Genomic DNA, 13,215 nt, shown 5'->3' with positions numbered 1-13,215 from the left:
TTTCGCTCCTGATCACATGATGGTGACATCCTCACAGATCCTAAAGCATGCACAGCCTGACAGCTGCCGTGTGCTTACAGTACCTTTGATGATGTCGCAGACATGTGATCAGTCACCCGGGGCTCTAAGCTTTGCTCCTGATCACATGATGGTGACATTCTCACAGATCCTAAAGCATGTACAGCCTGACAGCTGTCGTGTGCTTATAGGACCTGTGATGATGTCGCAGACATGTGATCAGTCACCGCGGCTCTGAGTTTTGATCCTGATCACATGATGGTGATGTCCTCACAGATCCTAAAGAATGCACAGCCTGACATCTGCCGTGTGCTTATAGGACCTGTGATGATGTCGCAGACATGTGATCAGTCACCGAGGCTTTGAGTTTCGCTCCTGATCACATGATGGTGACATCCTCATAGATCCTAAAGAATGCACAGCCTGACAGCTGTCGTGTGCTTATAGGACCTGTAATGATATCACAGACATGTGATCAGTAACCATGGCTCATAGTTTCGCTCCTGATCACATGATGGTGATGTCCTTACAGATCCTAAAGCATGCACAGCCTGACATCTGCCGTATGCTTATAGGACCTGTGATGATGTCGCAGACATGTGATCAGTCACTGGGGCTCTGAGGTTTGCTCCTGATCACATGATGGTGACGTCCTCACAGATCCTAAAGCATGCACAGCCTGACATCTGCCGTGTGCTTATAGGACCTGTGATGATGTTGCAGACATGTGATCAGTGACCGGGTCTCTAAGCTTCACTCCTGATCACATGATGGTGACTTCCTCACAGATCCTAAAGCATGCACAGCCTGACATCTGCCGTGTGCTTATAGGACCTGTGATGATGTCACAGACATGTGATCAGTCACCGGGGCTCTGAGTTTCGCTCTTGATCACATGATGGTGACGTCCTCACAGATCCTAAAGCATGCACAGCCTGACAGCTGTCGTGTACTTATAGGACCTGTGATGATGTCACAGACATGTGATCAGTCACCGAGGCTTTTAGTTTCGCTCCTGATCACATGATGGTGACATCCTCACAGATCCTAAAGCATGCACAGCCTGACAGCTGCCGAGTGCTTATAGAACCTGTGATGATGTCACAGACATGTGATCAGTCACCTGGGCTTTGAGTTTCGCTCCTGATCACATGATGGTGACATCCTCACAGATCCTAAAGCATGCACAGCCTGACAGCTGCCGTGTGTTCACAATACCTTTGATGATGTCGCAGACATGTGATCAGTCACCCGGGGCTCTAAGCTTTGCTCCTGATCACATGATGGTGACATCCTCACAGATCCTAAAGCATGTACAGCCTGACAGCTGTCGTGTGCTTATAGGACCTGTGATGATGTCGCAGACATGTCATCAGTCACCGCGGCTCTGAGTTTTGATCCTGATCACATGATGGTGATGTCCTCACAGATCCTAAAGAATGCACAGCCTGACATCTGCCGTGTGCTTATAGGACCTGTGATGATGTCGCAGACATGTGATCAGTCACCGGGGCTCTAAGCTTTGCTCCTGATCACATAATGGTGATGTCCTCACAGATCCTAAAGCATGCACAGCCTGACAGCTGTCGTGTGCTTATAGGACCTGTGATGATGTCACAGACATGTGATCAGTCACCGGGGCTCTGAGTTTCGCTCCTGATCACATGATGGTGACATCCTCACAGATCCTAAAGCATGCACAGCCTGACAGCTGTCGTGTGCTTATAGGACCTGTGATGATGTCGCAGACATGTCATCAGTCACCGGGGCTCTGAGTTTTGATCCTGATCACATGATGGTGATGTCCTCACAGATCCTAAAGAATGCACAGCCTGACAGCTGCCGTGTGCTTACAGTACCTGTGATGATGTCGCAGACATGTGATCAGTCACCGGGGCTCTAAGCTTTGCTCCTGATCACATAATGGTGATGTCCTCACAGATCCTAAAGCATGCACAGCCTGACAGCTGTCGTGTGCTTATAGGACCTGTGATGATGTCACAGACATGTGATCAGTCACCGGGGCTCTGAGTTTCGCTCCTGATCACATGATGGTGACATCCTCACAGATCCTAAAGCATGCACAGCCTGACAGCTGTCGTGTGCTTATAGGACCTGTGATGATGTTGCAGACATGTGATCAGTCACCGGGGCTCTGAGTTTTGCTCCTGATCACATGATGGTGACTTCCTCACAGATCCTAAAGCATGCACAGCCTGACAGCTGCCGTGTGCTTACAGGAGCTGTGATGACGTCACTGACTGATCACATGTAACTCTCTGAACACAACATGTATTCCAGTGTTCCCCCTATCAGATGAGCGCCTCCCAGGTCTAGGATGTGATTACTATGAGTACCGAGAGGCACGTTGTATAGTCCAGTGTGACCAGAAATGTTATCTTAATTTTTGTTCTTCAGAAAATCCCTATGTTCAGATACGCTTGAGAGCTGCAGGCGTGAAGTCAGTGACGTAAGACGCCGTGTAAAAGCTTGCTGGAAAGTTGTTTGTACGCCCCTGTTTCAATAAAACGAGTTTAAAAAATGAAGTGAAGCGGGTGCCTTGGAGCTTCTGCTAATGTTCCGCTTGCATCTAATCTATTTCTTATCATTCCCAGGCTCAATAACCCGGCATGATATCGACTCCCCTCCGGTGTCAGAGCATGTAGTCAGTATTTACCGATATGAAGATATTTTCATGCCTTCGGCAGCTTACCAGACCTTCTCCTCTCCTTTTTGTCTTCTTCTCATTGTTGCGTTGACCTTCTATCTGCTGATGGGAACCCCATAAGGCTGCACTTCGTAACCTTTGGATCTGGTTTTTGTGCCCTCTCTTGTGTCATTTTCGGCTGGGACATCAGGCGATATGCTATATGTTAATTCAGCAGTGACTTCATATTTTATAGATACAGAAGGAAGAATGTGGTGGCTACATACTCATGAATCATGTGCCAAGAGCAACAACATGCTTAAACATTGTGCTTAATAGGAGGTTCCCAGATATGCAGGGTCTCTTAGGTCTACTGTTTCCTTGTGGCAGCTATGGAAGGTTTCACAAATGGATGTTTTAAAAACTGCACTTTGTCATTTAGATTTCCAAAATACCCTATTTTATAAGAAGAGTTTTCCCAACATAACATTCATTATATGGAGTGCACAGAATCACATTATCTCACCTCTTGGATATGATGAACTCTTAGTTTACATATGATGGGTTTTATTTGTATGACAGTATTTTTGGTTCTTCAACATGATTCATAATGTGCTGTTCTGATCATATGCACAGTAGATTAAAATCTTGTCCATGTGTCTTGTATGGCATCTTAATGGAAATTAATGGGGTACTGTCTCATGTTAAAAGGGGTTATGCCATGATTAAAAGATAACTTTCAGATCTTTGGGGGCATGGTCACTGGGATCCCCACTAATCCCAAGAAAAGCTGATATTAGGGAAGTGGCGGTTGCACATGTGTGCTGCCACACCATCCGTTTTAGCGGGAATGACCTACATATCCAATTGCTTGATGTTGATGTAAGCATCACTGGTAGTCTTTGGTAATACAGGAGTTAATGTCTGTTTCCCTGGTAGTATAGGACCGTATAGAGGTTAATTACTCTATCCATGAAGATCTAAGGCAGTGACCGGATTAATATCTGATCTAGGATAGCTGGATGGAGAGCCACAGATTGAAGAACACTGCATAGAGCTGAATAGTATTTAGAGTCCCCAGCATGACTGCCCCAGCCAGAGTCCCCTGAATGGCTTCACTCTCCTCCTCAGTCCCCATCCAGGATTCTCTGAATGGCTTCATTCTCCTCAGTCCCTAGCCAGGGTCCCCTGAATGGCTTCACTCTCCTCCTCAGTCCCCATCCAGGATTCTCTGAATGGCTTCATTCTCCTCAGTCCTTAGCCAGGGTCCCCTGAATGGCTTCACTCTCCTCCTCAGTGCCTGGCAGGGTTCCCTGAATGGCTTCACGCTCCTCCTCAGTTCCCAGCCAGTGTCCCCTGAATGGCTTCACTCTCCTCCTCAGTGCCTGGCAGGGTTCTCTGAATGGCTTCACGCTCCTCCTCAGTCCCCAGCCAGTGTCCCCTGAATGGCTTCACTCTCCTCCTCAGTGCCTGGCAGGGTTCCCTGAATGGCTTCACGCTCCTCCTCAGTCCCCAGGATCGCCTCCTTCTTGTTAGTTTGAATAGCCTTCCCTCTCATTCTACTCAGCATGGCTAATTTATTTTCCTCTAAATGACTGCGTTCTCCTTTGCACCTCCTACTGGGGATGTAAAGGATCCTCAGGGCAGGATTTGTAATGTCCCCCACAGTTGCATTCAATTAGGGGATGCATCGGCGCGGGTGAGAAGAGATGCAATGCTTGGCACCTGCCTCCACCACTGCAGCTCCCAGGCCTTGCTCTTCCACACTGCCTTTAACTTCACGGGGCACAGCAGCACAGAGGAGGCGCAATTAATGTCAGAAATGCCAATCACAGCTCTGTAATGCCATAAGAAATCACTGAACCACTTATGGGCTTACAGATACAAGGAATCAGAAGCATCCTTTAGTTTCCTGTATCGGCACCTGTGCCCATGGGCAGTGTGGAGAGCTCCTCTGTGCGGGCTAAGGTAACCCTGGGCCTATCTAGCTGTAGATTATGCCATTACACAGTAATGTATGCAGAAGTGAACAACCCATTTAAGGGACTCAAGTGTTCTTTATGCTCTTTTGTTTTATAAAAAAAACCTGTTCAAAAAGGTGCTCATCAGCCAGAATAAGGTGTCCGTTGTACATAGAATATAATGTAACTGGCCGTAGGGAGGACGGTGGTTGTGGGGAGGTTACACCATATATCATTTTCTATTGATGACTCATTCAGGGTTGAACATACTTGGTCCTATTTTGGCATGTAGCCCTTCAAATTCCATTGTGTAAATCAGGTGAGAGCTCTGAATACAGGTGCAGGTGGTCTATATCAAACTCCCTTGGACAGGTTCTGGAAGAATACAGTGCAGGTGGTTTACATCCAACTCCCTGGGAGAGGTTCTGGAAGAATACAGTGCAGGTGGTTTACATCCAACTCCCTAGGAGAGGTTCTGGAAGACTACAGTTTCATGCAGCAGAGTTATTCCATGCTTTGAAGAGAATGCACCAAGCTTACGGATGGACACCGCGAGAGCCGGCGACATTCTGTGTAGCGTGTGACGTAACCTCTAACATCGTCTTACTCCTCAATCGCCATCTGGAAGCAGTGTGGTCAGCGGGCTGTACATCCTAAGGGGTTATGTCATCGCTGTACAAGGTACCATGGCCGCTGTGGAGAATGGAGGCAGCAGTCAGATCTCTTCAGATGTTCAGTCCATCGACTGCAGCAGCTTTCTGCACCTCATGCGCAATATTAGGCTGGTGTCACATATGTGTCCAAAATACAGAAGTGACCTGGTCCATCTATGGGTCTACTGATCCCTAGGATTCTCTGATTTGGGGTCAGTCCCTACAGTCAGGTTGGGCCACTCATTTGTATCACAGGAGCATAAATAGATCCATCGTGTGCTTGTGCAAAGCTGGCCTTAGTATCCTCACTGGTCACTTTCAGGAATGGCATCATAAGCGATAACGTGAGGAGAGAGGCAAGCAAGCGCCACCAGTAGTAGAAGTGCAGCCTGTTTGGCAGCAGCTCCTCATAGAGGAGCAATCAAACCCATTGATGACAAGCACCATAACTATATGGCACTTGGTCCTGGGCTTTAATAGTAAATATATGGCACAGGATTAAAGCTCCTGCAATCCAGCAGAAGAAGGTTAGGTTCTCAGCTGTCAGACAGCCGAGGACCTGCAGGAGAAGGCAGAAGTGGATTTTAACCCTTCTGCCTTCTCTTTTACAGGCTACATAGCACTCAGTAAACACGATGTAGAGAATGCAGGAAGCGGCGCGGCAATTTTCCGTATGGGACCCCGCAATCAAGTGATTGCTGGAAACCTCTAGCATGTTGGAGCTGTAGGGTCCTAGCAGACCCTGATGATCTCTGACAGTGACCACTGTCACACTGGAGGGATGTTTTTCCTGTAACTGCGGCTCCCAGGGATGCTCCAGCTGCAGTGGAAAAGTGTGAAATTAAAAGAAAAACAGTGAATGTCCCCCAGAGGTCTTACAGGACGTCATGGAGAGATTAATGTTAAAAAATGCTACAAAAATAAGTTTAAAAAAAGAACAAAATAAATATGAAAAAAAAGAAATTGACTGACCGCCGACGCCAACATAAACCGTCACCAAATCCGCGCTGTAATCCAAGATTATAATACTCGTGAATCCAAATGATGAACCCTTTACTCTACTTTATTTAATTGTTTTGTACAAATTACCCTAATAAAAAAAATGGAAGAAATGTGTGTGATGAAGGTAATAAAATCAAACCCTGTATGTGACGGACAAAGCACGGCAAAAGTAATCTGCCATAAAACCAGCACAGGGGGAAATCGCTGAAAAGTGTCTAAAAGCTGCTGCGACAGCTTGAAATGCATCCGATTGTTGCGCCATTGTATGTCCTTCCTGTTGGGGTTTTAATATGTCTCAATAAAGCTGTGATTTTATGGAGGCGGGATCATTGTCTTCGGTTTTCTGCAATTTATTCTGATTAAGTCTGTGCGTCCTGCTGGTGAGCGTCGTCATCTCCTCTCTATGGCGTCTGATCCTCTAGGACCGAAACACTCTGGTATTTAAAGGGTTAAACTGGTCTTTGTATTACCTGCTAAGAATATGGTGATGGTCACCGACTGGTGTCTGTGTGCCACTGCGGAATTTGAACGCCAGGATGGTGTGTGCCTGGCACTGACTGCTGCTGTACAGCAAGCATCTGGGGGCAGAAAATCGACCAGAGCGGGCCTGGGTTTGGGTCACAATTTGGCCATTTTCTGCTTTTAGTAACAAAAAAGGCAGTTGTTAACCCTGACCCTTTTGGCTAACCCGCCCACACTTAACATAGCGTAACCACTAACTGTAAGTACTTCAATTAGAGTGAATAATCAACTATAGTATAACTTATGTAACATTCTGGGGAAGGGAAGTGGAGGAGGTCCGTGGAGGCGTCTACGAGATCTCTCCGTAGGCCTCGTAGAATAGAGGGGGGGGGGCTAAGGTGTAGGGCAAGTGAGGGGTTAGTAGGGTGAAAGAAGGGGAGGAGGAAAAAAATAAAGAAGAAGAGGGAAAAAGGAAATAGAAAATGTCTCATTCCCGGGGTCATTCTTAACACCCAAATTTATGTTTAGTTAGATATATCACCGTTCGCCAGCCAGTTCTCAAACCTTGGGGATCTGCGGAATGTCAGCCAACTCTCCCATGTAGTGTGGTATGTCGAGTATTTGGCATCGTCTCTGGCCCTCAGCTCCTCCATACGGCAAATTTCGTCTAGGGCTGTCACCCACTCCACTCTCGTCGGTGGGGTCTGAGATCTCCAAAGTCGAGGTATTGCCACTCGCATTGCTAGTAGGAAGAACCTGAGGATGCTCCTCTTGTTAGCTTTGATAGGACCTGGTAGGACCGATAAAAGTGCCATGATAGGCATTAGTACCAGAGATTCCCTGTTCAGAGAGTCATGTAGGGCCTCGATCTTCTTCCACAATGCCAGGATCTGGGGGCAGGACCACCAAATATGTGTGAGCGTGCCAGTCTCGCCTTGGCATCTCCAACACATGTCCGATGTTCCCGGGTAGTATCTTGCCAGGCGTGCGGGGGTGCGATACCACCTTGTTAGTAGTTTATAGTTTAGTTCCTGGTGGTTACCAGAAGCTGTCATCTTGTGGGTTAGACACATTGCTTTGTCCCACTCATCTTCAGTCACAGCTCGCCCCAGCTCCTTTTCCCAGGACCTCTTAATACCCCCTCCGGGGTCCAGCCCCCCCCCCCCCCCGGCTATCAGGATGCCATACACCGTGGAGACCTCCCCTCTCGGCCTCCCAGGGCCCCCACACATCTCATCAAAGGGGGTGGGAGGTGATGTCAAATCCGAAATCGGACCCAGGGATCGTATATAATGTTCTAGCTGAAGGTACTGGAACCACGCACCCGCCATGTGTCCCCCATTCCCCAGGAGTGTGCTCAGTGCCAGCAGGCCCTCTTTGCCAACCACATCTCTGACCCTGGGATACGGAGTCTCTAATCTGCTCAGTAGGGGTAGTCCTGTATCTCCCTGGGGGAAGTCCGGGTTCCCAGTCAGCGGTGTCCAGGGCCCTGGGACCGTTACCAGTCCATGTCGATGCGCAAACCCATCCCAGTTCCTCAGGAGGTTCCCCATAAAGGAGGAGACCCTGTTACCTCTTCTTCCCAGTCCACCTCTCAATCAAAAGAAACCCTGGATTCGTCCTGCCGTAGCCTCTTGTTCTAGTTCGACCCATCGCTTGGATGATCTTCCATGAACCAGGTCCAGTACTGCCTTGCATATGGCGGCTATGTAGTAAAGAAGTAGGTCTGGTAGACCCGCTCCTCCCCTCTCCTTTGGCTGGGTAAGTAGTTTAAAGCTGAGACGTGGCCTGGCTCCACCCCACACAAAGCGTGTCACTGCTTTCTGAAGTTTAGCAAAGTAGTTCCGCGGGATCCGTATGGGTAGGGTTTGGAAGAGGTAAAGGAGCTTGGGGAGGGAGTTCATTTTGACGGTGTTGATTTTGCCAAACCACGAGAGGGACAACGGTCTCCATCTCTCGAAGTCCCTCACTAAGGCGCTGTACATGGGTTCGTAGTTCAGGCCAAGTATTTTCTCAGGATCTGGGGAAAGGACCACTCCCAGGTATTTTATATGATCTTCTCGCCGCTTTAGAGGGAACAGGGCCCTGAGCCTCGCTATTTCCGACGCCGGAAGTGTGATATTCAAAATGTCCGATTTAGTCAGGTTAATATTGTAGTTGCTAACCTGGCTATATCTGTCGAACTCTTGCAGTATAGCAGGTAACGCCTGGCTGGGGTTCGTGACATACACCAGCAGGTCATCGGCAAACAAGGCCACTTTGTGTTCGCCACCAGCTGTTTTATAACCCTGTATGTCTTTATTTCCCCTCAAGGCGTTGGCCAGTGATTCCATGACTAGGGCATATAGTGTCGGGGATAATGGGCAGCCCTGTCGTGTGCCGTTCCTGATGTGGATTGGGTCGGAAAGTTTCCCGTTAACACGGACCTGTGCTGTGGGGTTGTTGTAAAGGGCCATTACCCAGCCTATTATCCTGCTACCTAGCCCGATCTTTCCTAGTGTGGCCTCTAGAAATGCCCAGTTTACGCGGTCAAAAGCCTTTTCAGCGTCGACCGAGAGAAGACTCAATGGGCTATTTGCCTCTCGTGTCCTTCCTATCAGTGATAGGGTCCGTATCGTGTTGTCCCTTGCTTCGCGCCCCGGCACGAATCCCACCTGATCCCTATGGATAAGCCCGGGGACAAGAGGGCGCAGACGTGCAGCTATCGTTTTGGCAAAGATTTTTGTGTCGACATTCAATAGGGAGATCGGGCGTTAATTTCCACACGACATGGGGTCCTTGCCTGGCTTCGGGATGACTGTTATTGTGGCTTGCAGGGCCTGGTATGGGAAAGGGCATTTCCTTGAAACTGCGTTGAAGGCTTTGCATAAGAGTGGGGCTACAAGTTCCCTACATGTTTTGTAAAACCTAGGTGTGAATCCGTCGGGGCCCGGACTTTTCCCAATTTTCAAGTTGTTGATTTCCCCTATTATCTCTTGGTCTAGGAGGTCCTCCTCCAGTGCCTCCCCGTTCTCTGCCTGGATCGGGGCTGGGGCATATTTTTGTAAATATTGATCGATCTCTGATATGTTAGCTATTCCTTCAATGTTATATAACTCGTTGTAGTATTTCCTGAAACATTCCAAGATGTTGTTTGTTGAGTGGACCTTGCCCTTTTCCGTTGAGTTTATTGCAAAGATATACGAGTGATTTTCCCGCGGGTTTAATGCTTTAGCTAACCAGGAGCTGCATTTATTGCAATATTCATAGAACCCCCCCCCCTTTAATCTATCTCTCAGATGTAAGTATGTCTGGTCCATATTGCCCAATATTTGTCGTCGTAAGTCTGAGATCTCAGCGTTTAGTGACGGAGAGGCGTTGGTTTTATTGGCCTGTTCCGCCTTGTCCAGCCTAGATATTAAGTCTGTCAGCTTGGCTGTCCTGTCCCTTTTAAGTCTTGCTCCGTGGGAGATGAAGACTCCCCTCAGGACACATTTCAGGGCTTCCCACTGGATAGTCGGGGGGGACGTGTCCGTCTTATGAACTTCAGTAAAGGTTTCTATTGTCTGTCTGATCTCCTGTAGGCAGCAAGTGTCATCCAGCAGATTGTCATTAAGTCTCCACGTGTTGAGTCCCCTTGGAGTCTCCCCCCCCCCCCAGTAGGGCCCCATAGACGGGTGCGTGGTCCGACCATATAAAGCTACCAATGGTACTTCTAGGGGCTAAATGTAGGAGGCCATGGGATATAAATAAGTAGTCCAGCCGTCTATAACTATTATGGGCGACTGAATGGTGGCTGTAGTCCTTGACCCCCGGGTGGAGTGTCCTCCAGAGGTCAATGAGTCGCAGCTCAGAAAACCGTCTCTGCAGTTTACGCAGTGCTGCCAGTGAAGAGTTGGACTTACCCGAGGATGTATCTAGGCTGGGATCCAGGGCAAGGTTTAGGTCACCTCCAAGGATAATCTGGGATCCCCAGGCGAACTGTGCCAGTTCCCCTAGCACGTGGCATCCAAACGAGATCTGACCTATGTTGGGAAAATAGACATTAGCTATTGCTAAGATACGACATCCCAGGCCTATTTTTAAAAAGATATATCTGCCTTCCTTGTCCGTCCTAGAAGCCAGTATTCTATGAGGGAGGTTTTTGTGAATTGCAACGGACGTTCCGCAGATCCTCTTTTCTGGGTGGACACTATGGTGCCAGCTGGTATAGTATTTGTTATTACCCTTAGGGGTGTGGTCTTTTCTATAGTGGGTCTCCTGAAACAGAGCTATCATGATCTTTTTCTTGTGCATATGTGCTAGTATCTGGCCCCGTTTAGCAGGGGCGTTCAACCCCCTGGCGTTGTATGTACAGAAGAAAAGACTAGTCATGGCGGCAGTTTATCAGAAAAGGTGGGTGTTTTCGTGGTGTATAGCTTTGTTAGGGGGGTCACAAGGGGACCCGTCAGCTGATGCTGTCTGCTTTCCAATCAGTTGAACATGCGAGTATACTCGGAGGAGATCAATGGACACCACACCGTATGTGCTAACCAAAGAAATGCCTGTTTAATGTACAATGTATTCAATCTTTATACATTTCTACGAAGCGAGTGGCTTTATGCCAGATACAATTAAAATTAATAAGCACATATATTGATTTAAAACATCTCAGCCTCTTATCAGTATGTCCTCCTCAGGTGGGTGTTAATCGGGAGGTACAGCACAGAAACCTAGCGGTAATCCAATTAATATTTCCAGCTGGATTATTCAGACTGAGATCTAACATATTTCTAGGTGTAAGTTGAAAACCATACAGATATATATGTGTATTATAGCAGACAAGCAAAGAGACACAATGGAGTCTCTGTGGTCTATTTTTAAAGCGTCGGCCCTTACACGTATAAGCTTAAACCTTTAGCAGAAGAAGACGCAAATTCTAAACACATAAGTATTCTGTGAAATACACTTATCATTCTCTATTTAAAGGCATAAACCTGAATTAACCCCTCACAGCTTCTTGTTTGGGAATGAGAGAGGGAAAAGGGGTGCGGGAAAAGGCTGTGATGGCAGATAGAAATGAGAAAAATAGGGAATAAGGGGACAGAAAGAGAACATTCTGTCGACTGGGAAGTGGAGTCCCAGTCTCACTAGATGGGAGAGCCAACCAGTGGTCAGCTGTAGACGGCACTGATGTGTCGTCAACCCGGTGGGAGGAGGGGAGTCACAAACACTAGAGTAACCCGGTCCCTCCCGCCTCCCCACCAGCAAACCGTGTAATCTATCGCATGTAACATACAATCAACAATAGCAATAATGAAGTGTACTGCAATTATCAAACATTTCGGTACCAATGCAATGAAATAGTTAGACAGTGGAAATACTTAGGCTCAATTAGCTCAATTAAACTTTAGCGCAACACCCGACAACTCGTGGCGGGTCACAACCGGTCAGAGAGGAAGGCAGCGGTCCCTGTGTTCCAGGTCGGGGGTGGCACTGCGGTCCCTTTGGGGAGGTAGTCAGCGCGGGGGTCTGTTGAGCTGGTTATTGGGCCTAGGGCCGCGTGAACCGACTTCTTGCCATGATGCCCTGGGGCCAGAGATGGATAAAGCCGGAATGTGTGGCCAGTCTGGTAGAGCCACCATGGGGAGTTCTAGTGTGCCCAGGAACCTGGGGAGGTCTGCGGGAGATCTGAAGATCCCTGTCTTGCCATTCCTGGTGGCCGTAATTTGAAAGGGGTATCCCCATCGGTAAAGGATTTTATTGGCCCTCAGCACCTCTAATATCGGCCGCACGGCTCTGCGTAGCTGCAAGGTGCGTCGTGCCAGGTCCGCGAAAATTGTGATAGGTTTGCCATTATAGGTTAAAGGGGTTGTCTCGCGAAAGCAAGTGGGGGTATACACTTCTGTATGGCCATATTAATGCACTTTGTAATGTACATCGTGCATTAAATATGAGCCATATAGAAGTTATTCACTTACCTGCTCCGTTGCTAGCGTCCCCGTCGCCATGGATCCGTCTAAATTCGCTGTCTTCTGGCGTTTTTAGACGCGCTTGCGCAGTCCGGTCTTCTGCCTTGTGAATGGGGCCGCTCGTGCCGGAGAGCTGGTCCCGCGTCGTCATCGTAGCTCCGCCCCGTCACATGTGCCGATTCCAGCCAATCAGGAGGCTGGAATCGGCAATGGACCGCACAGAGCCCACGGTGCACCATGGGAGAAGACCCGCGGTGCATCGTGGGTGAAGATCCCGGCGGCCATCTTGGTGAAGGAAGAAGAAGGAAGACGTTGCAGAGCGGGGATTCGGGCAAGTAATACATTTTTTTTTTTTTAACACGTCCTTTGGGGTTGTCCTGCGCCGAACGGGGGGCCTATGGGAAAAAAAAACCATTTCGGCGTGAGACAACCCCTTTAATGTGTCCTTTTTATCTCGGGCGCTTTTCATGATGACCTCTTTATCTTTGAAAAAGTGTATGCGGCATACAACGTCGCGGGGTCTGTTAGGGTCGTCTGGCTTG

General features: G+C 48.3%; 1 protein-coding gene across 1 annotated transcript in view; it reads left to right on the top strand.

Moving 5' to 3' along the window:
• FRRS1L (ferric chelate reductase 1 like) overlaps window positions 1-6,578 on the top strand; it is a 102,187-nt gene extending 95,609 nt beyond the window's left edge. The window contains exon 6 of the mRNA XM_066588661.1: window positions 2,634-6,578. Coding sequence (XP_066444758.1) covers window positions 2,634-2,806 — 173 coding nt within the window. The 3' untranslated portion in view covers window positions 2,807-6,578. The remainder of the gene's footprint in view (window positions 1-2,633) is intronic.
• The last annotated feature ends 6,637 nt before the right edge of the window (window positions 6,579-13,215 follow it).

The sequence above is a fragment of the Eleutherodactylus coqui genome, unplaced genomic scaffold, assembly GCF_035609145.1.
Source record: "Eleutherodactylus coqui strain aEleCoq1 unplaced genomic scaffold, aEleCoq1.hap1 HAP1_SCAFFOLD_71, whole genome shotgun sequence".
Classification (NCBI taxonomy): Eukaryota; Metazoa; Chordata; class Amphibia; order Anura; family Eleutherodactylidae; genus Eleutherodactylus; species Eleutherodactylus coqui.
This window is presented reverse-complemented; position numbering and strand designations above follow the sequence as displayed.